This window comes from Manduca sexta, chromosome 19 (assembly GCF_014839805.1).
Source record: "Manduca sexta isolate Smith_Timp_Sample1 chromosome 19, JHU_Msex_v1.0, whole genome shotgun sequence".
Lineage (NCBI taxonomy): Eukaryota > Metazoa > Arthropoda > Insecta > Lepidoptera > Sphingidae > Manduca > Manduca sexta.
In genome coordinates, this window is record NC_051133.1 from 7707313 (window position 1) to 7719614 (window position 12302).

Consider the following 12302-nt stretch of genomic DNA (forward strand, 5'->3'; position numbering starts at 1 on the left):
TTAATTTCTACGACTACGAGGTAGCAAAACAAAATAAATGTAGGTACGTAATCGACTCTTTACTTAACACAAATATTACAGCAGGAAGCCGAACAATAAATATCTAAACGTCTAAACCTAAATAACATACTAATACTTGTACTTGCGCAACAAAAACGAGGTAGATACAACATGCCAAATATAGCATAAGTCCATAAAAAAATAGCGTCATGAATGTGGCGCTAGAAGTGGAAGTAACTCCGCGCGGCTCATGCGAGAGAGCGCGCGTGCGTCGAGTCCCATCTCGGCCGCGGCGCCGCGCACGTCCAGTCCGAAACTCTGCAGTAGTGCCGCTAGCGCCACCTCTTCGCCCGTGCGCGGATCTCGCAAGCGTGGACACGAAGCATTGCACTGCGGCCACGAGCACCTTTCTACTAGACGTCGCGGCGCACAACCACCGCGTGTTTGTCGAGAATTGCCGCTGCGTTCTAACCTTCTTTCCCAACAGGCCAAAGCACGTGGTAATGAAACTCCTGACACGTTTATAGCGAGCCATTCTGGCCTTGCAAGTGAACCATGTGCAAGGCAAGCGGGTGCAAATACCGCACGCACAGGACCGAGACTCACACGTAATGCGGCACCCGTCGCATGTACTGCATCCCACTGAATTCGCGTTCTTGGTGTGCGCACCCCCTCAGCTGCCAATTGTGCTGAATCAAACAAATATTGAAACACAAATAACGGTGTACGCACGTGTGGATACAATCTGTATCCAAAGTAGCACAGCCATGGTTCCGTCGGATAGTCGCGGACGCACGAAGTTGGCGGACTTCCACGCCACAAAGAATGTCCGAGTCGGGCCACTGTTGCTGCAGGGACGCGTCTGTCCCGAGCTGGTCGATCCAAGAACCAGCCGGAGTCCGCAATTGCTGCGACACGCACAGCTCGCGAGCGCAACGCCCGTCGCGCTATATCAGCATGGAGCATGACCCCTGCTCCTCCAGCACTCGAACCGACTAACAAAAGACGGCCTTTAAGTCCAGCGCGTAACAGATCCGTCAATACCGCGCGCACGATAAGTCTCCCGTTAAAAGCAAATCCTGAGGCAGGATGTGGGGTATTTCTGGTGCCGACCCACATGTCACTTGAACAGTATGGCAGCAACACATGGTTTGAAGCGTGCCACAGGGGGTTGGCAACTGCGTCGGAGGACAGTAGCGCCGGAGCACGTCGCTGTCGTGGCCACCGCGTTGACGACATCAGCGCTGGTCTACGGCGCCACCGAGCACGGCACGAGAGCGTGTCCCAGCAATATCCTCCGCCTTCTAGATACACCACCCAATGTTCATTGTTAGAACCTCGTCGTAAATAATACCTGGAATTGAGAAGGTTTTTATTATTTAACTGTCTATAGTTGTAGTTTTTTCATAATGAGATTCTTAACTTGACGTACCCTGCAGGAGATCCGTCGTTGCAAGTGAGTGAAGAATTAGTAAGCCACACCAGTGTCAGACTATCTGGGGGCGCGACACTCTCACTTACTGACGTCAGCACTGCCTGAAAACAATACAATTATTAGACAAACAATATACGCTACAAAGTATAAAGTGTATAAATTTTAACTGTTAGAAATAGAATTACATATTAATATTTACAAATACGATTTTACGTCAATGATGTTTGTCTAAACAATCAAGGGATATGAATTAATATACATATTTTAAGGTGTTCATTTCCATAATATCAATAAAAATATCTCAAAACATAAAGTTTATATTATATCTCGAACTGGCCAGTTTCCCGATCTCGCGTTGAACCAAGAAGGCAAAGAGTTAAATAGTAGCATTAACCGTGGACCTCATTAGTCATGGTTTATTACCAACGTGTTAGGCCGTAGTGGTATTTTTCTGCGCCCCCATTCCGAAGAGCTAACCTTTAACAAGCCTAGCGCGCATTAGGATTATTGAATTAGGAATAAAATGTAATGCGTTATTAGAATTACTGATTACCGATTTAATTCAGTATAGAGCTTATTGCGGTCGACAATTATGTTTATTGAAAATTCAAGCCACTTACTACTTTTATGATAATTACCAGCTATATAGTAACGTACAATATGTAAATCAATAAAATTAAGAAGCCATAACTTTAATGTTTATAATTTCTAAACAATATATTAAGTATTACGTTTAGAAAAGGTATAATAACAAACTATGTTACTGTTCATTAAGTTTTTATTGCCTGTCAAAAGATAAAAAAAGTTTTATAGTTTATGTAAAACCATTATTATTTAAATGATGGCCAGTACAAAAGCAGTGATAGCCTAGTTGGTTGTGGAACGGACTGCCGAGACGAATGTCCGCAGGTTCAAATCCCAAGAGCACACACCTCTGACTTTTCTAAAAAATTATGTGTGTATTCTTTGTGAATTATCGCTTGCTTTAACGGTGAAGGATAACATCGTGAGGAAACCTGCATATCTGAGAAGTTCTCTATAGGAATTTCGAAGGTGTGTGAAGTTTACCAATCCGCACTAGGCCAGCGTGGTGGACTAAGGCCTAATCCCTCTCAGTAGTAGAGGAGGCCCGTGCTCAGCAGTGGGCAAGTATTTATAATACAGATCTGATATTATTTTTTTTTTTATAGTTCTAAATATTTATGTTGACACTTTAAACCTTATACACAGGTTTTATGGCTATATGGTCATTTAGTTATATACAAATTATCTACATTTTATTAATGCCTAGTTGGTGATCCGGCTGAACTTCGAAATAAGTATATTATTTTGAAACATATTAATGATTCCACTTGTATTGTCAAAGGGTAAGGCAGATATTGTGGAATTATCGCAACCAATGTGTGTATGCGTGTCATAACATGATTAACGACCAAAGTAAACTTATAACCATCATATAACGTAATAGAGAGAATTTATCATCCTATCCAGAAATTGTAATCCCACGTGCCTCATTCTCTATGGCTCACGTTATATTGATAGTGCGTAACAAGCACGTAACGCGTCGCGTCGCCTTTAATACAATGGAAATTGTCATACCATTCGACGCAAATTTCACAAAAAAACGTAACACGGCCACGCTACGAGTTTACGTTGTTATAGAAAATAAGGCCCCAGGTAACTGTCGTGTTTCAGGGACTGTTCCACGCGCTCGGAGACCTTCCGTACGCGACGGAGAAGGTCACCACAGGTTTTGGTTAGTATGCCAGTGTAGGGTTAGGGACTCGGTCCAATGCTGGCTCGGATGATGCTATACTCCCGAGTGTTGATTTTGGGCCCTAAGACTGGTGACACCGACATAACTCACCTCACAGTGGTGATAGCAATGACCTGATATTCCCCGCGAAAAAAAAAGGTGACTGGCGTATCAAAACTGTTGCAAACATTGATTACCCTATCTGGGGATTAAGCTCATAGATTATTAATTTTTAAGTCTAAAAAAACTGTGATTATACCACATCCATTAATTACCCATTTTATTTAGAAGAACTATGAAAATACACACAAATGCTACAAGAATTTTAAGTTCTTATCAAATATTTTAAATACCACATAGTCAGTGTATGAGCATTTAACTAGATTCCGGAATCCATGCCCTATTCAAATATTTGCGCATAACGTAAACTTATAAAATCTTATTGGATAAGTACTTCTTTTCTGATGAACATAGAGAGATTGCCAAAAATAACAATGATTTTAACATCTGAATAAATAATCACATATCAAATGAAAATGAAAATTTCATTACACAATATGCACAAAATGAATTTATTGAGAACACTTTTCAAAGTTATTGCCTTCAATATGATGATAGAAATCGATGACGACTGGAATATTTATTTATTTATATATGCAGAAAAAATACAAGACATGCCACCGAAATTTTATTGCTTCCATTTCAAATATAAATTAATTGCAAATTGAAATATTTGACTGGTACCTAAATTGCTCTGTTATAAGACATTACGAATTATTTTTAGAACTTTATAAGGGACGGGCACTCTGTGACGTCAAATTGTACCTCAGGGGTATTTAGTTAGAAGCCAATACATTTCATGTCGATTTGGGGAAAACCATTATGGTTAATTTAGATGCTAAAGCTAAAGCTCTATCTTAGACAGGCGTTTGTAAAGTAGCCGATGGCCAAACGAGGAGTATAAGATAATTAATATGGCAATAATATAAATATTCGCATTTCTTTTGAAAATTTGCCATTCATTTTTAAAGTAAAATATAGAAAAACAGTATTCCTGTCACAATAAAACTCACACTAAGAAAAATATCAATAAAATGAAGACAAGACGAGTTTCATTCAAACTAGATTATTTCCAATATCGAAATTAAATATAATTCGTCCAATGGTATTTTGCCATACTTTCCGGTAATTTTATAGTAATTACTTTTGAAATTCGGTCGGATATTAATAATATAGATTAACTTGGTCGGACTTTACGTTTAACTACTGCGTATTTGTGCAATATAAACGCATATTTGTTACGTTAGCGAATGGCGATATATTTTCAAGTTCATATAAATACTTGTCTAAATAAATAAATATGAACTGCAAGCATTTGTTTCTAGAGTGTCTAAATACACAAATAATCTCAAGTATTCTTTGTATTAAAATTTAATATAGAAACAATTATTTTTCCCTGACTATTTCGTTACGGAGATATTTATCTTGCCAAAATAAATATTATAACACTAACTCAACTTCATCTGCTTGCATCAGCTGTTAGCCGTTAGTGGATGTTATTATTATCTCTGGCTTTACAATGAATTTGTTGAATATAGTTGCACTACTTCATGGTACGAAATACCTATTGCGAAATATGTGTGGCGCATCCAATTATTTTAAGGACTATTGAAAAGTCAGATTTGTGTTATAGAAAGAATATTTTGTTGTGGTTACACAAAAAAACCTCTAGATTACATTTGAAATCTCTTTCATCTACATACTCTATTAGGTTCTAATTATAAAGCTATTGACGATTACTGGCGAATTCGATTTTTTTTTTATTTGCCGGGGATTAAAACATTTGTGTAATTAATCCGGTCCGTGTGTACTAGCAGCGTTAAATCACTATAGATTCTCTTTTGTGTGTTCGGTATCAACAAATAAAGCAATTTCCGCGTGTACTATAAATATTTCATCTTTTGCTTTATTTATTGTTGACGTGATATTATTTTACACAGCCCGCGCAGTTTGTTTCAAAGTTCTAAAACATGTTTAAGTACTTTTTTTTGTTTCCATTGAATATTTCGACCATCAATATTTTAAAAAAGAAATTTAAATATGGAATTACAAATAAAATATACATATGTAGTATATTGACATTTTAAAATTTTAAATTATGCTAATTTCAAATATTCTGGTCACAGTCAAACTTAATTTATATGCCATGACAAAAACTAAACTTATTAATATCATTGTATAATTAAGTTGTCAAACAAATCGTCTCTTGGTTACGACAAATAATATTGTCATGTTTAGCCTCTTAAGAGTATGCTAGGTATTATTTATATTGTGGATTTTAAGCGTTCGATTAGGATTTAAATTATTAAATAAAAAAATTACAAATTACAAAATTCCGAAAGCTTTTCCAAATTTACATTGTCCCAAAAAGATCTTTGTGTTCATCTCAAACTCATGTAATTCCATAACACTCGATTTTCCAACGTTCTATGTTAAAAAACTAAAACTATCACACAGCACTGACATTTAAAATATTCAATGGCAAAAACGTTATTTTTTATATATGCACAAAATAATAATGCGTACACAAAGCGTCCAAGTGATCCAATTCCAAGAGCAGCGGCAAAAGTAGCCGCGGCCGCGCGTCTTCATCGCTTCGGGCAGCAGACCAGAAACGAGCGCTCGCGCCGGCAGACACCAGAAGCACACCCCATACTGGCAGGCGCGCGCTCACCACTGGGCACCGTGGCCGCGCGCCACCGCGGGCACGCCGCGCCGGCGCACCCGGCACGCCCGGCGCACCCGGCCGCCGCGGCCCGCGCGCCTTCCACGGGCCGCCCGCGACAACTCCGCACCGCACGGTAGCGCTCCCGCTGTTTACAAAATAAAGCTCTATGTAAAACCAGGGCGAAGGGCCGGACGCGGGACGACTCGCCGCGCAGCGTTCCACCGAATAAAGGTACCCGAGCCGCGGCGGCTCGTTTGTGCGGCAGGGGCGGCGGGACCGGCTCCGGCGGCGAGATCAAAAGCGCCGTAGATCAAAGGAGCCGCCGCGCGATCGGCATCCGTCATTATTATTATGCAAGCATTACGAGGCGCGCGTGACTCAGGCGAGAGGGCCACGCGAACAGCGCGGGCGCCGCGCCGGCTGTACCGCCCCCCGCGGTCCCCCGCCTCGCCCCCGCGCCCCCGCCGGCCGCGGGTCACCCTCCACCTGTCATCGGCAACGGAACTGAACAAACCAACTGCCCTCGGGCCCTTCGCCCGAATTGCTTACATCTCATCCGCACCCACAACGATTACCCTTGCTCCTTATGTGTAAGTACGGTATTTTGTATCGTGTTTACGCCTAATTAGAGCTTCAACATCCTGTGAATATAAAGCTTTAAAAATAAAACAGGCACAGTGAGATTTTTAAATTTAAGTAATATGCCGAAGTATGAGAATCGCTATTAAGCTGCTTCTTATTTTACAGATGTGCAATACACATTGTAATAACGATTATTATCGGTGTTATTTTTAAACAAGAACATATTATAGAGCGGGTGTAGCCGTGCGTATACCGTATACGAAGGTAAGTAGAATATAATTGGCAGGCGGCATAGCGGGCGTTCAAAGCCTTACCTGCCTGTAAAAATGCCATCATAAAGCGAAGCCGCCACAATGAGCCCTTTGACAGTTGGTACCCACCTTTATGATGCCGACTCTGATATACGACCTCGGTCTCATTAAACTTATTTTATCGACTGCCGATACAGCATCTCCGCGTCCCGACAGTAAATCAAGGCATCTAAAAGGAGTGCGCACTCCCGCTGCCACCGCTCTCAAACAGGGCGGAAAGAATAAACCATTTAGTTAGACCATTCAAAATCTTTATAGCTTATTATTCAATCCCTTTAAAGACTTAGCGGGACAGCCTTTTAAAAGCTCTTTTAATATAAAAGACCATTATACAGGCCATTTTACACGACAATGAACGTAATATTTTTTAGTTTAGTATAGTCGTTAATATTCTGGTTATTAAATTTTAAGATCTTTAGAATTTGTTTATTATAGTGATAATACTAATTCTGTTAATTTAAGTACCTATAATAGTCATAAAATATACTTACGTATTTTTTTATTATTGATATACTAGAGAACTTTTTGCATTTTAGTCATCATATTGACATGTTTATAAATATGTAATATTTTAGTATTGTAATAGAGATTGATGATAACTGTTTAGGTTTGATTGCGGTATGGTATCTGGCAGGTGGCAGGTAGCAACATTACAAACGTGAACAATGGCAACAAGTAATAAATCGCCAGTCACCTCGCTTAGAAGCAAGTAATAACGAGAGTTTTTTACAGAAGCTCTCCAATGGCTACCGGGGTCCGCACTGATGGGAGCAAAAAACTCATGTGGTCATTCTCAGCTAACACGAATGAGTACAATCTAATACTCAAATAAATTTGAACAACGAATGATTTTTTTAATTAATTTAATTAACAGGCCTGTATTATTTAGTGTCCCAATCCTGGGCAAGGACCTCCTTTACTGCTCTATTTTTTTATTTACTTATTATGCCTATTATGCTAGATGGACCTGAAACTATACCTTCGGTATCCCAGCTTCCTCATGTTAAAGTTACTCTCGGCTAACTAGAGACCTTTGGCAACTCATCAATCCGCGTAGGTCTACGTTTATTGTCGATGAAACCTCCAAATTTGTAAAAATCTTTGCCCAAGAGTGAGACATTTTTGGAAGAGTTTTTGCCCGAAACGACAGCCACATCAAGTTAGTCAAAACAAAAGTCTTGGTAAAACCTCGTTTCCGTAAAATCCTTTTTCTACTAATGTATACAGCTCTCCTCTCACCTAATTAAGAAGCTAAATGCACAAGTTCGTTTTACTAGGCTGTATAATAGTTGTTCCTGTTTTGCTGTTAACGAGCATTGTTTATTTGGTTAAGGTTTACGTGAAAATCACAGCAGTTCTTAAACCTTTCAATCCCAATTAAACTCTCTTTATTACGAAAAATCCCACCAAATTACAAAGTAAATTTTATACTTTATTGATCCTGAGGTTTCGTGTAGATTGTGTTTTGTTTTTGAATTCCATTAAGAATACAAAAAAATATATTATAATCGCACCAAAAAAAAAAGTTCGGTGCACTTTAAAGCGACAATAATAATATTATAAGGGTGATAAATCACAAGTGACATCGCTATAGCAACCTACAATGTGACTCTATTAAAGAAACTATATATTAACTAGATGACCTCGATACAAGAGTTGCTATAACAGGTTTGTCGCTGTAGGTCCGATGATTGCTTACCAGTTAAAAGAACTGAAGGTACTGAAATTATCAGAATAACCTGACTAGCCTTGCAAGAATCACGAAAATCTCATTTAGATGCCTGTTTGCTTGGATGCAATAATTACCTTCAAATAGCACCTACCTGCACTCAATGCACACATGAATACAAAAATGATCTTCAAATATCTATACCTTCTTTACGCTGTCAAACTTATAACATTTCAGCAGTTATATTTTACACTGTCGGCTATCCCTCTGTAACAAACTCTACTTAATTCTTGTAAAGTAGAGAATTATTTATTTAAAAAACAAATAAACATTAATTAATTAAATTAGAATTAAATACTTTCAACATTGTAACGCAATAGAAAACTTGTGTCGATGATAGTACAGTAGCATCGTAACGTAAGCTAAGTACGATTGGGCGAGTAGTGGCGGCTGGCAGTGCGATTCCCCGGCGCACAGCCCACAGCCTCCGAAACACAATAAATCTGAACCGATAAATAGTCGGGCGGATTGTCGGCGCGGCGCGATCAAAGCGAGGGGAGGAACATGAAAGGCGCCGCCGGCCGGCAAGATGCTACATTCGAACCAGATACCCAGTAAGGTGGGTCCGCCAATTGTGAACTCTCTAAATATAGAGTAGAGATTACAAACAAGACTGTTAAAATCATTGTATTAAGTGTAAGATGTCCTAATGATTAACTTATATTAATGCAGTTTTAACTTTTCTTTGACAGAATTACAATAAAGACTTTATATGGCATTAATAATTTATTTAGCAAAAATGGTCAAGGAGTAAAAACTAAGAACAATTTATGACTAAACTAAATTTTTAACTGATAAATACAAATACTAAGTAAGTACTAATCATCTAAGCGATTGTGATAAATAACGAATACTATATTAAAAAAAAACTAGGATATCACTACATACTGTGTATAGTTATATTTTCTGAATGCCACTCTGCGTCGAAAAATCGTTTCCATTCCACCACCAGTCGTCATGTATAATTGGCCCTTTGTTAAGTGACATATTAATTAATTTGATTTTAATTTTGTACGACACGTTTACTTGTGAGTGACATGACGAAGGTCTTCATATATTATGAACGTACGTTAAACTTTTAATACATCAAGGATAACTTATAATGCTTTAAATTATTATGATATATTTATATTCCAGGCACAATATAATCTAAAAACTATGTAGTTAAACTATATGAGTGTACTTGAAAGTCACAAATAAATTAAGTATACTTATAACATAATCTAAAGTTCTCATAATAAAAATAAATCGTCAGATAACAGCTGCTTTTCAAACAATCAATAAAAGATAAACCGCCAAACAAAGGTTAAAGCAGGTGCATTTTAGTACACGCCTGTTTTTATACGAACCAGCCACAAATATTACAATTATTTGAATTCAACCATACCTTTGTATTTCATTAGGGTATTTAATTAAGAAATAAAGTGCAACTCTTCGTAATAGTAATGCTTCTGAGAACTGCTTAATTATAAATTGCTGGGAAAATTGTATCATAAATATCACTGGATATGAAAATGAACAGCGTAAAAAATATGAAAAATCAGTTTGTTTATTAAAAGAAAACAATTTGTTTGTAGTATTTGATCCATCAGCATTGAATCGAGTTCACAGTCTACCATATTATTATTTTAATAAAAGGATAATTGTGGACTCAGAAAATACATCATAATAAATATGTTAGTTACTTGTTTAATAAAGCAACAAGTCACATAAAGCGACTTCTGAAGCGCATCTTAAACAAATACATATTTCATCCGAGGACACATTACAAATAAAAATATTTAACATTAACTTCACGCCTTCGTGTTTAAGAGCTAGGCAAACAAGTGTGATGAAGTGGGAAAAACATGTTGATTTGCATATTTATCGACCTAAACATATAAGTATTGGGTATCTACGCAAATATTTGTCATATTCTAATGTATCCTGAGTCACATTAGAACATAGTACGTTTTGTGTGTTTTATTAAAATATTATGATAATGTTTTTTCTTTCTCCATAACTATTTAGGTTGTCACATCTCTTTACGCTAGGTTAGTCTTAGACTTTGGCAACTAAGCATGTCTTGTGTAGAGATGTTTATGCACAAGAACGCTGGCGGCATCTTTTTGCTTTTCTTGATCTTCATCATAAAAAAATACATTAATATTCTTTAAGTTATTATGTATGATAAAATTTTGCCTATTTTGTTTTTTATTTCAAAAAGATAACATTATATTCTACATCCTTTGAGAATAGCCGTAGAATAATTTATTAACCCTTAACTGCGAGTCTGTTAAGCACTATTGAGAGTGTTTTAGACCACAGTCCATCTCGCTGGTCTAGTGCGGGTTTGTAGATTTCACACACCTTCAATTTTTTTTTTTTTTAACAATTCTCAAGGAATTTGCTTTCTTCAAAGCGAACGATTATTGACACGTAATTAAATAATGGGCACATAACTTCGAAAAGTGACAGGTGAGGTCTGATTGCCAGGAGTAGTGCATCCAAATCCGAAATACGATGCAATTTTCAGGACTCATAAGTATTTCTATACTTAACGTGATGCCTTATTAATCTTTTTGTAAAGTATAATCAGTTTTTTCTAGACAAAAAGGAATAAATATCATTTTTCACCCCAAATTGGATTTTAAAAAATCTTTAAAAAATTAATTACTGTATAATTAAACAAAATTTTGTGGCCAAAGCCCATTGTGAAAAATGCGAACTATTCTTACTAGAAATTGTAGAGTCGTATCGTACGGGACATTGGATTCGTATATAATAGGGTAGTGGTTGTGGCAGTTATTACTTTATATGCATGAAGGCATAACGACGTACCTGCGACTTGGAGCGAGCGGTGCGCTGACTGCCAGCTCGTGTAATTAATTTGTCATTAACAACTCAAATTACCTATTTCTCTGTATTTCACGTTTATTACATAAATTATAAGCGGTAGATTAAATAACATTTTAGCTTGTAAGGCGGTACCTAATTGCCTTTAAAGTATTGAGTAAAGTAAATGTGAATATTATAGTAACTGGAATGTGTAAGTACTTAATACATAATTATAAGTAGGTACGATGAGTCTTTGAGAAGTCAAAATAAAGAACTCTAAATAACCTCAAGAAACAATTAAATTTATTCTATTGAACGTATCGAAATATTATCTTGATATACCGGTATATCTCGGTAATATTACTTTAATTAAAGGGAAATCACGCAAATTCTTCAACATTTTATTATCTATGGTTCTCAAATTAAAATTGTTCCTACTTGAAATCTTAGGTGTTGCGTTAGAACCTTAATTCTTCTTACCAATTATAATAATTTATATTCAAAATATTTATCAGTACAAAAAGCGGCGACTCGAGGTCGAGGGAGAAAAATCTACCCTTGTGTGGTAACAATTTTTTGGTCCTGACAATCATCGGTAAATTCCATTTGTTTTACAAGCACGAATTTCCATTTACTTGGAAATCAAATGGAGAGGATTTGTAAAAGCTTGAGTTAATTTTTAAATTCAAGAAAGGTATTTTGGAGATTTCTTATCTTTTAGGATACTTATCCTATGGAATCACTTTGCTGTCGGTCTTTTCGACTGTCCTTTTTTTCAAGAATCCGTAGAGTTATCAAGTTTAAATTTATATCAAATAAATGTGCCTACGGTCTCTTTCAACTGTGAAAAATAAAACTTGTAAGTCAACGTGATCAAAAGATGTTGCGTATTTTATGATTTCACAAGGGAATCAAAACTTATAGGGTACTTCTCGTTAATCTAG

General features: G+C 37.0%; 1 protein-coding gene across 1 annotated transcript; it reads right to left on the reverse strand.

Annotated features, from left to right (window-relative positions):
* Positions 1-44: 44 nt before the first annotated feature.
* Positions 45-5957, reverse strand: LOC115444046 (palmitoleoyl-protein carboxylesterase NOTUM). The gene is made up of 3 exons (XM_030169670.2): positions 5778-5957; positions 1433-1536; positions 45-1354 (listed from the first exon to the last, which is right to left on the reverse strand). Exons 1-3 carry the CDS (start codon positions 5841-5843, stop codon positions 208-210), a joined length of 1317 nt encoding a protein of 438 aa, XP_030025530.1. The 5' UTR covers positions 5844-5957; the 3' UTR covers positions 45-207.
* Positions 5958-12302: the final 6345 nt, after the last annotated feature.

Coding starts and splice junctions, on each gene's coding strand:
- LOC115444046 (XM_030169670.2), bottom strand. CDS start 5,843: ATGAAGACGCGCGGCCGCGGCTACTTTTGCCGCTGCTCTTGGAATTGG. Junction 1,537..5,777: donor GGATCACTTGGACGCTTTGT/GTACGCATTATT, acceptor TATTGTTTTCAG/GCAGTGCTGACGTCAGTAAG. Junction 1,355..1,432: donor AACGACGGATCTCCTGCAGG/GTACGTCAAGTT, acceptor TCTCAATTCCAG/GTATTATTTACGACGAGGTT.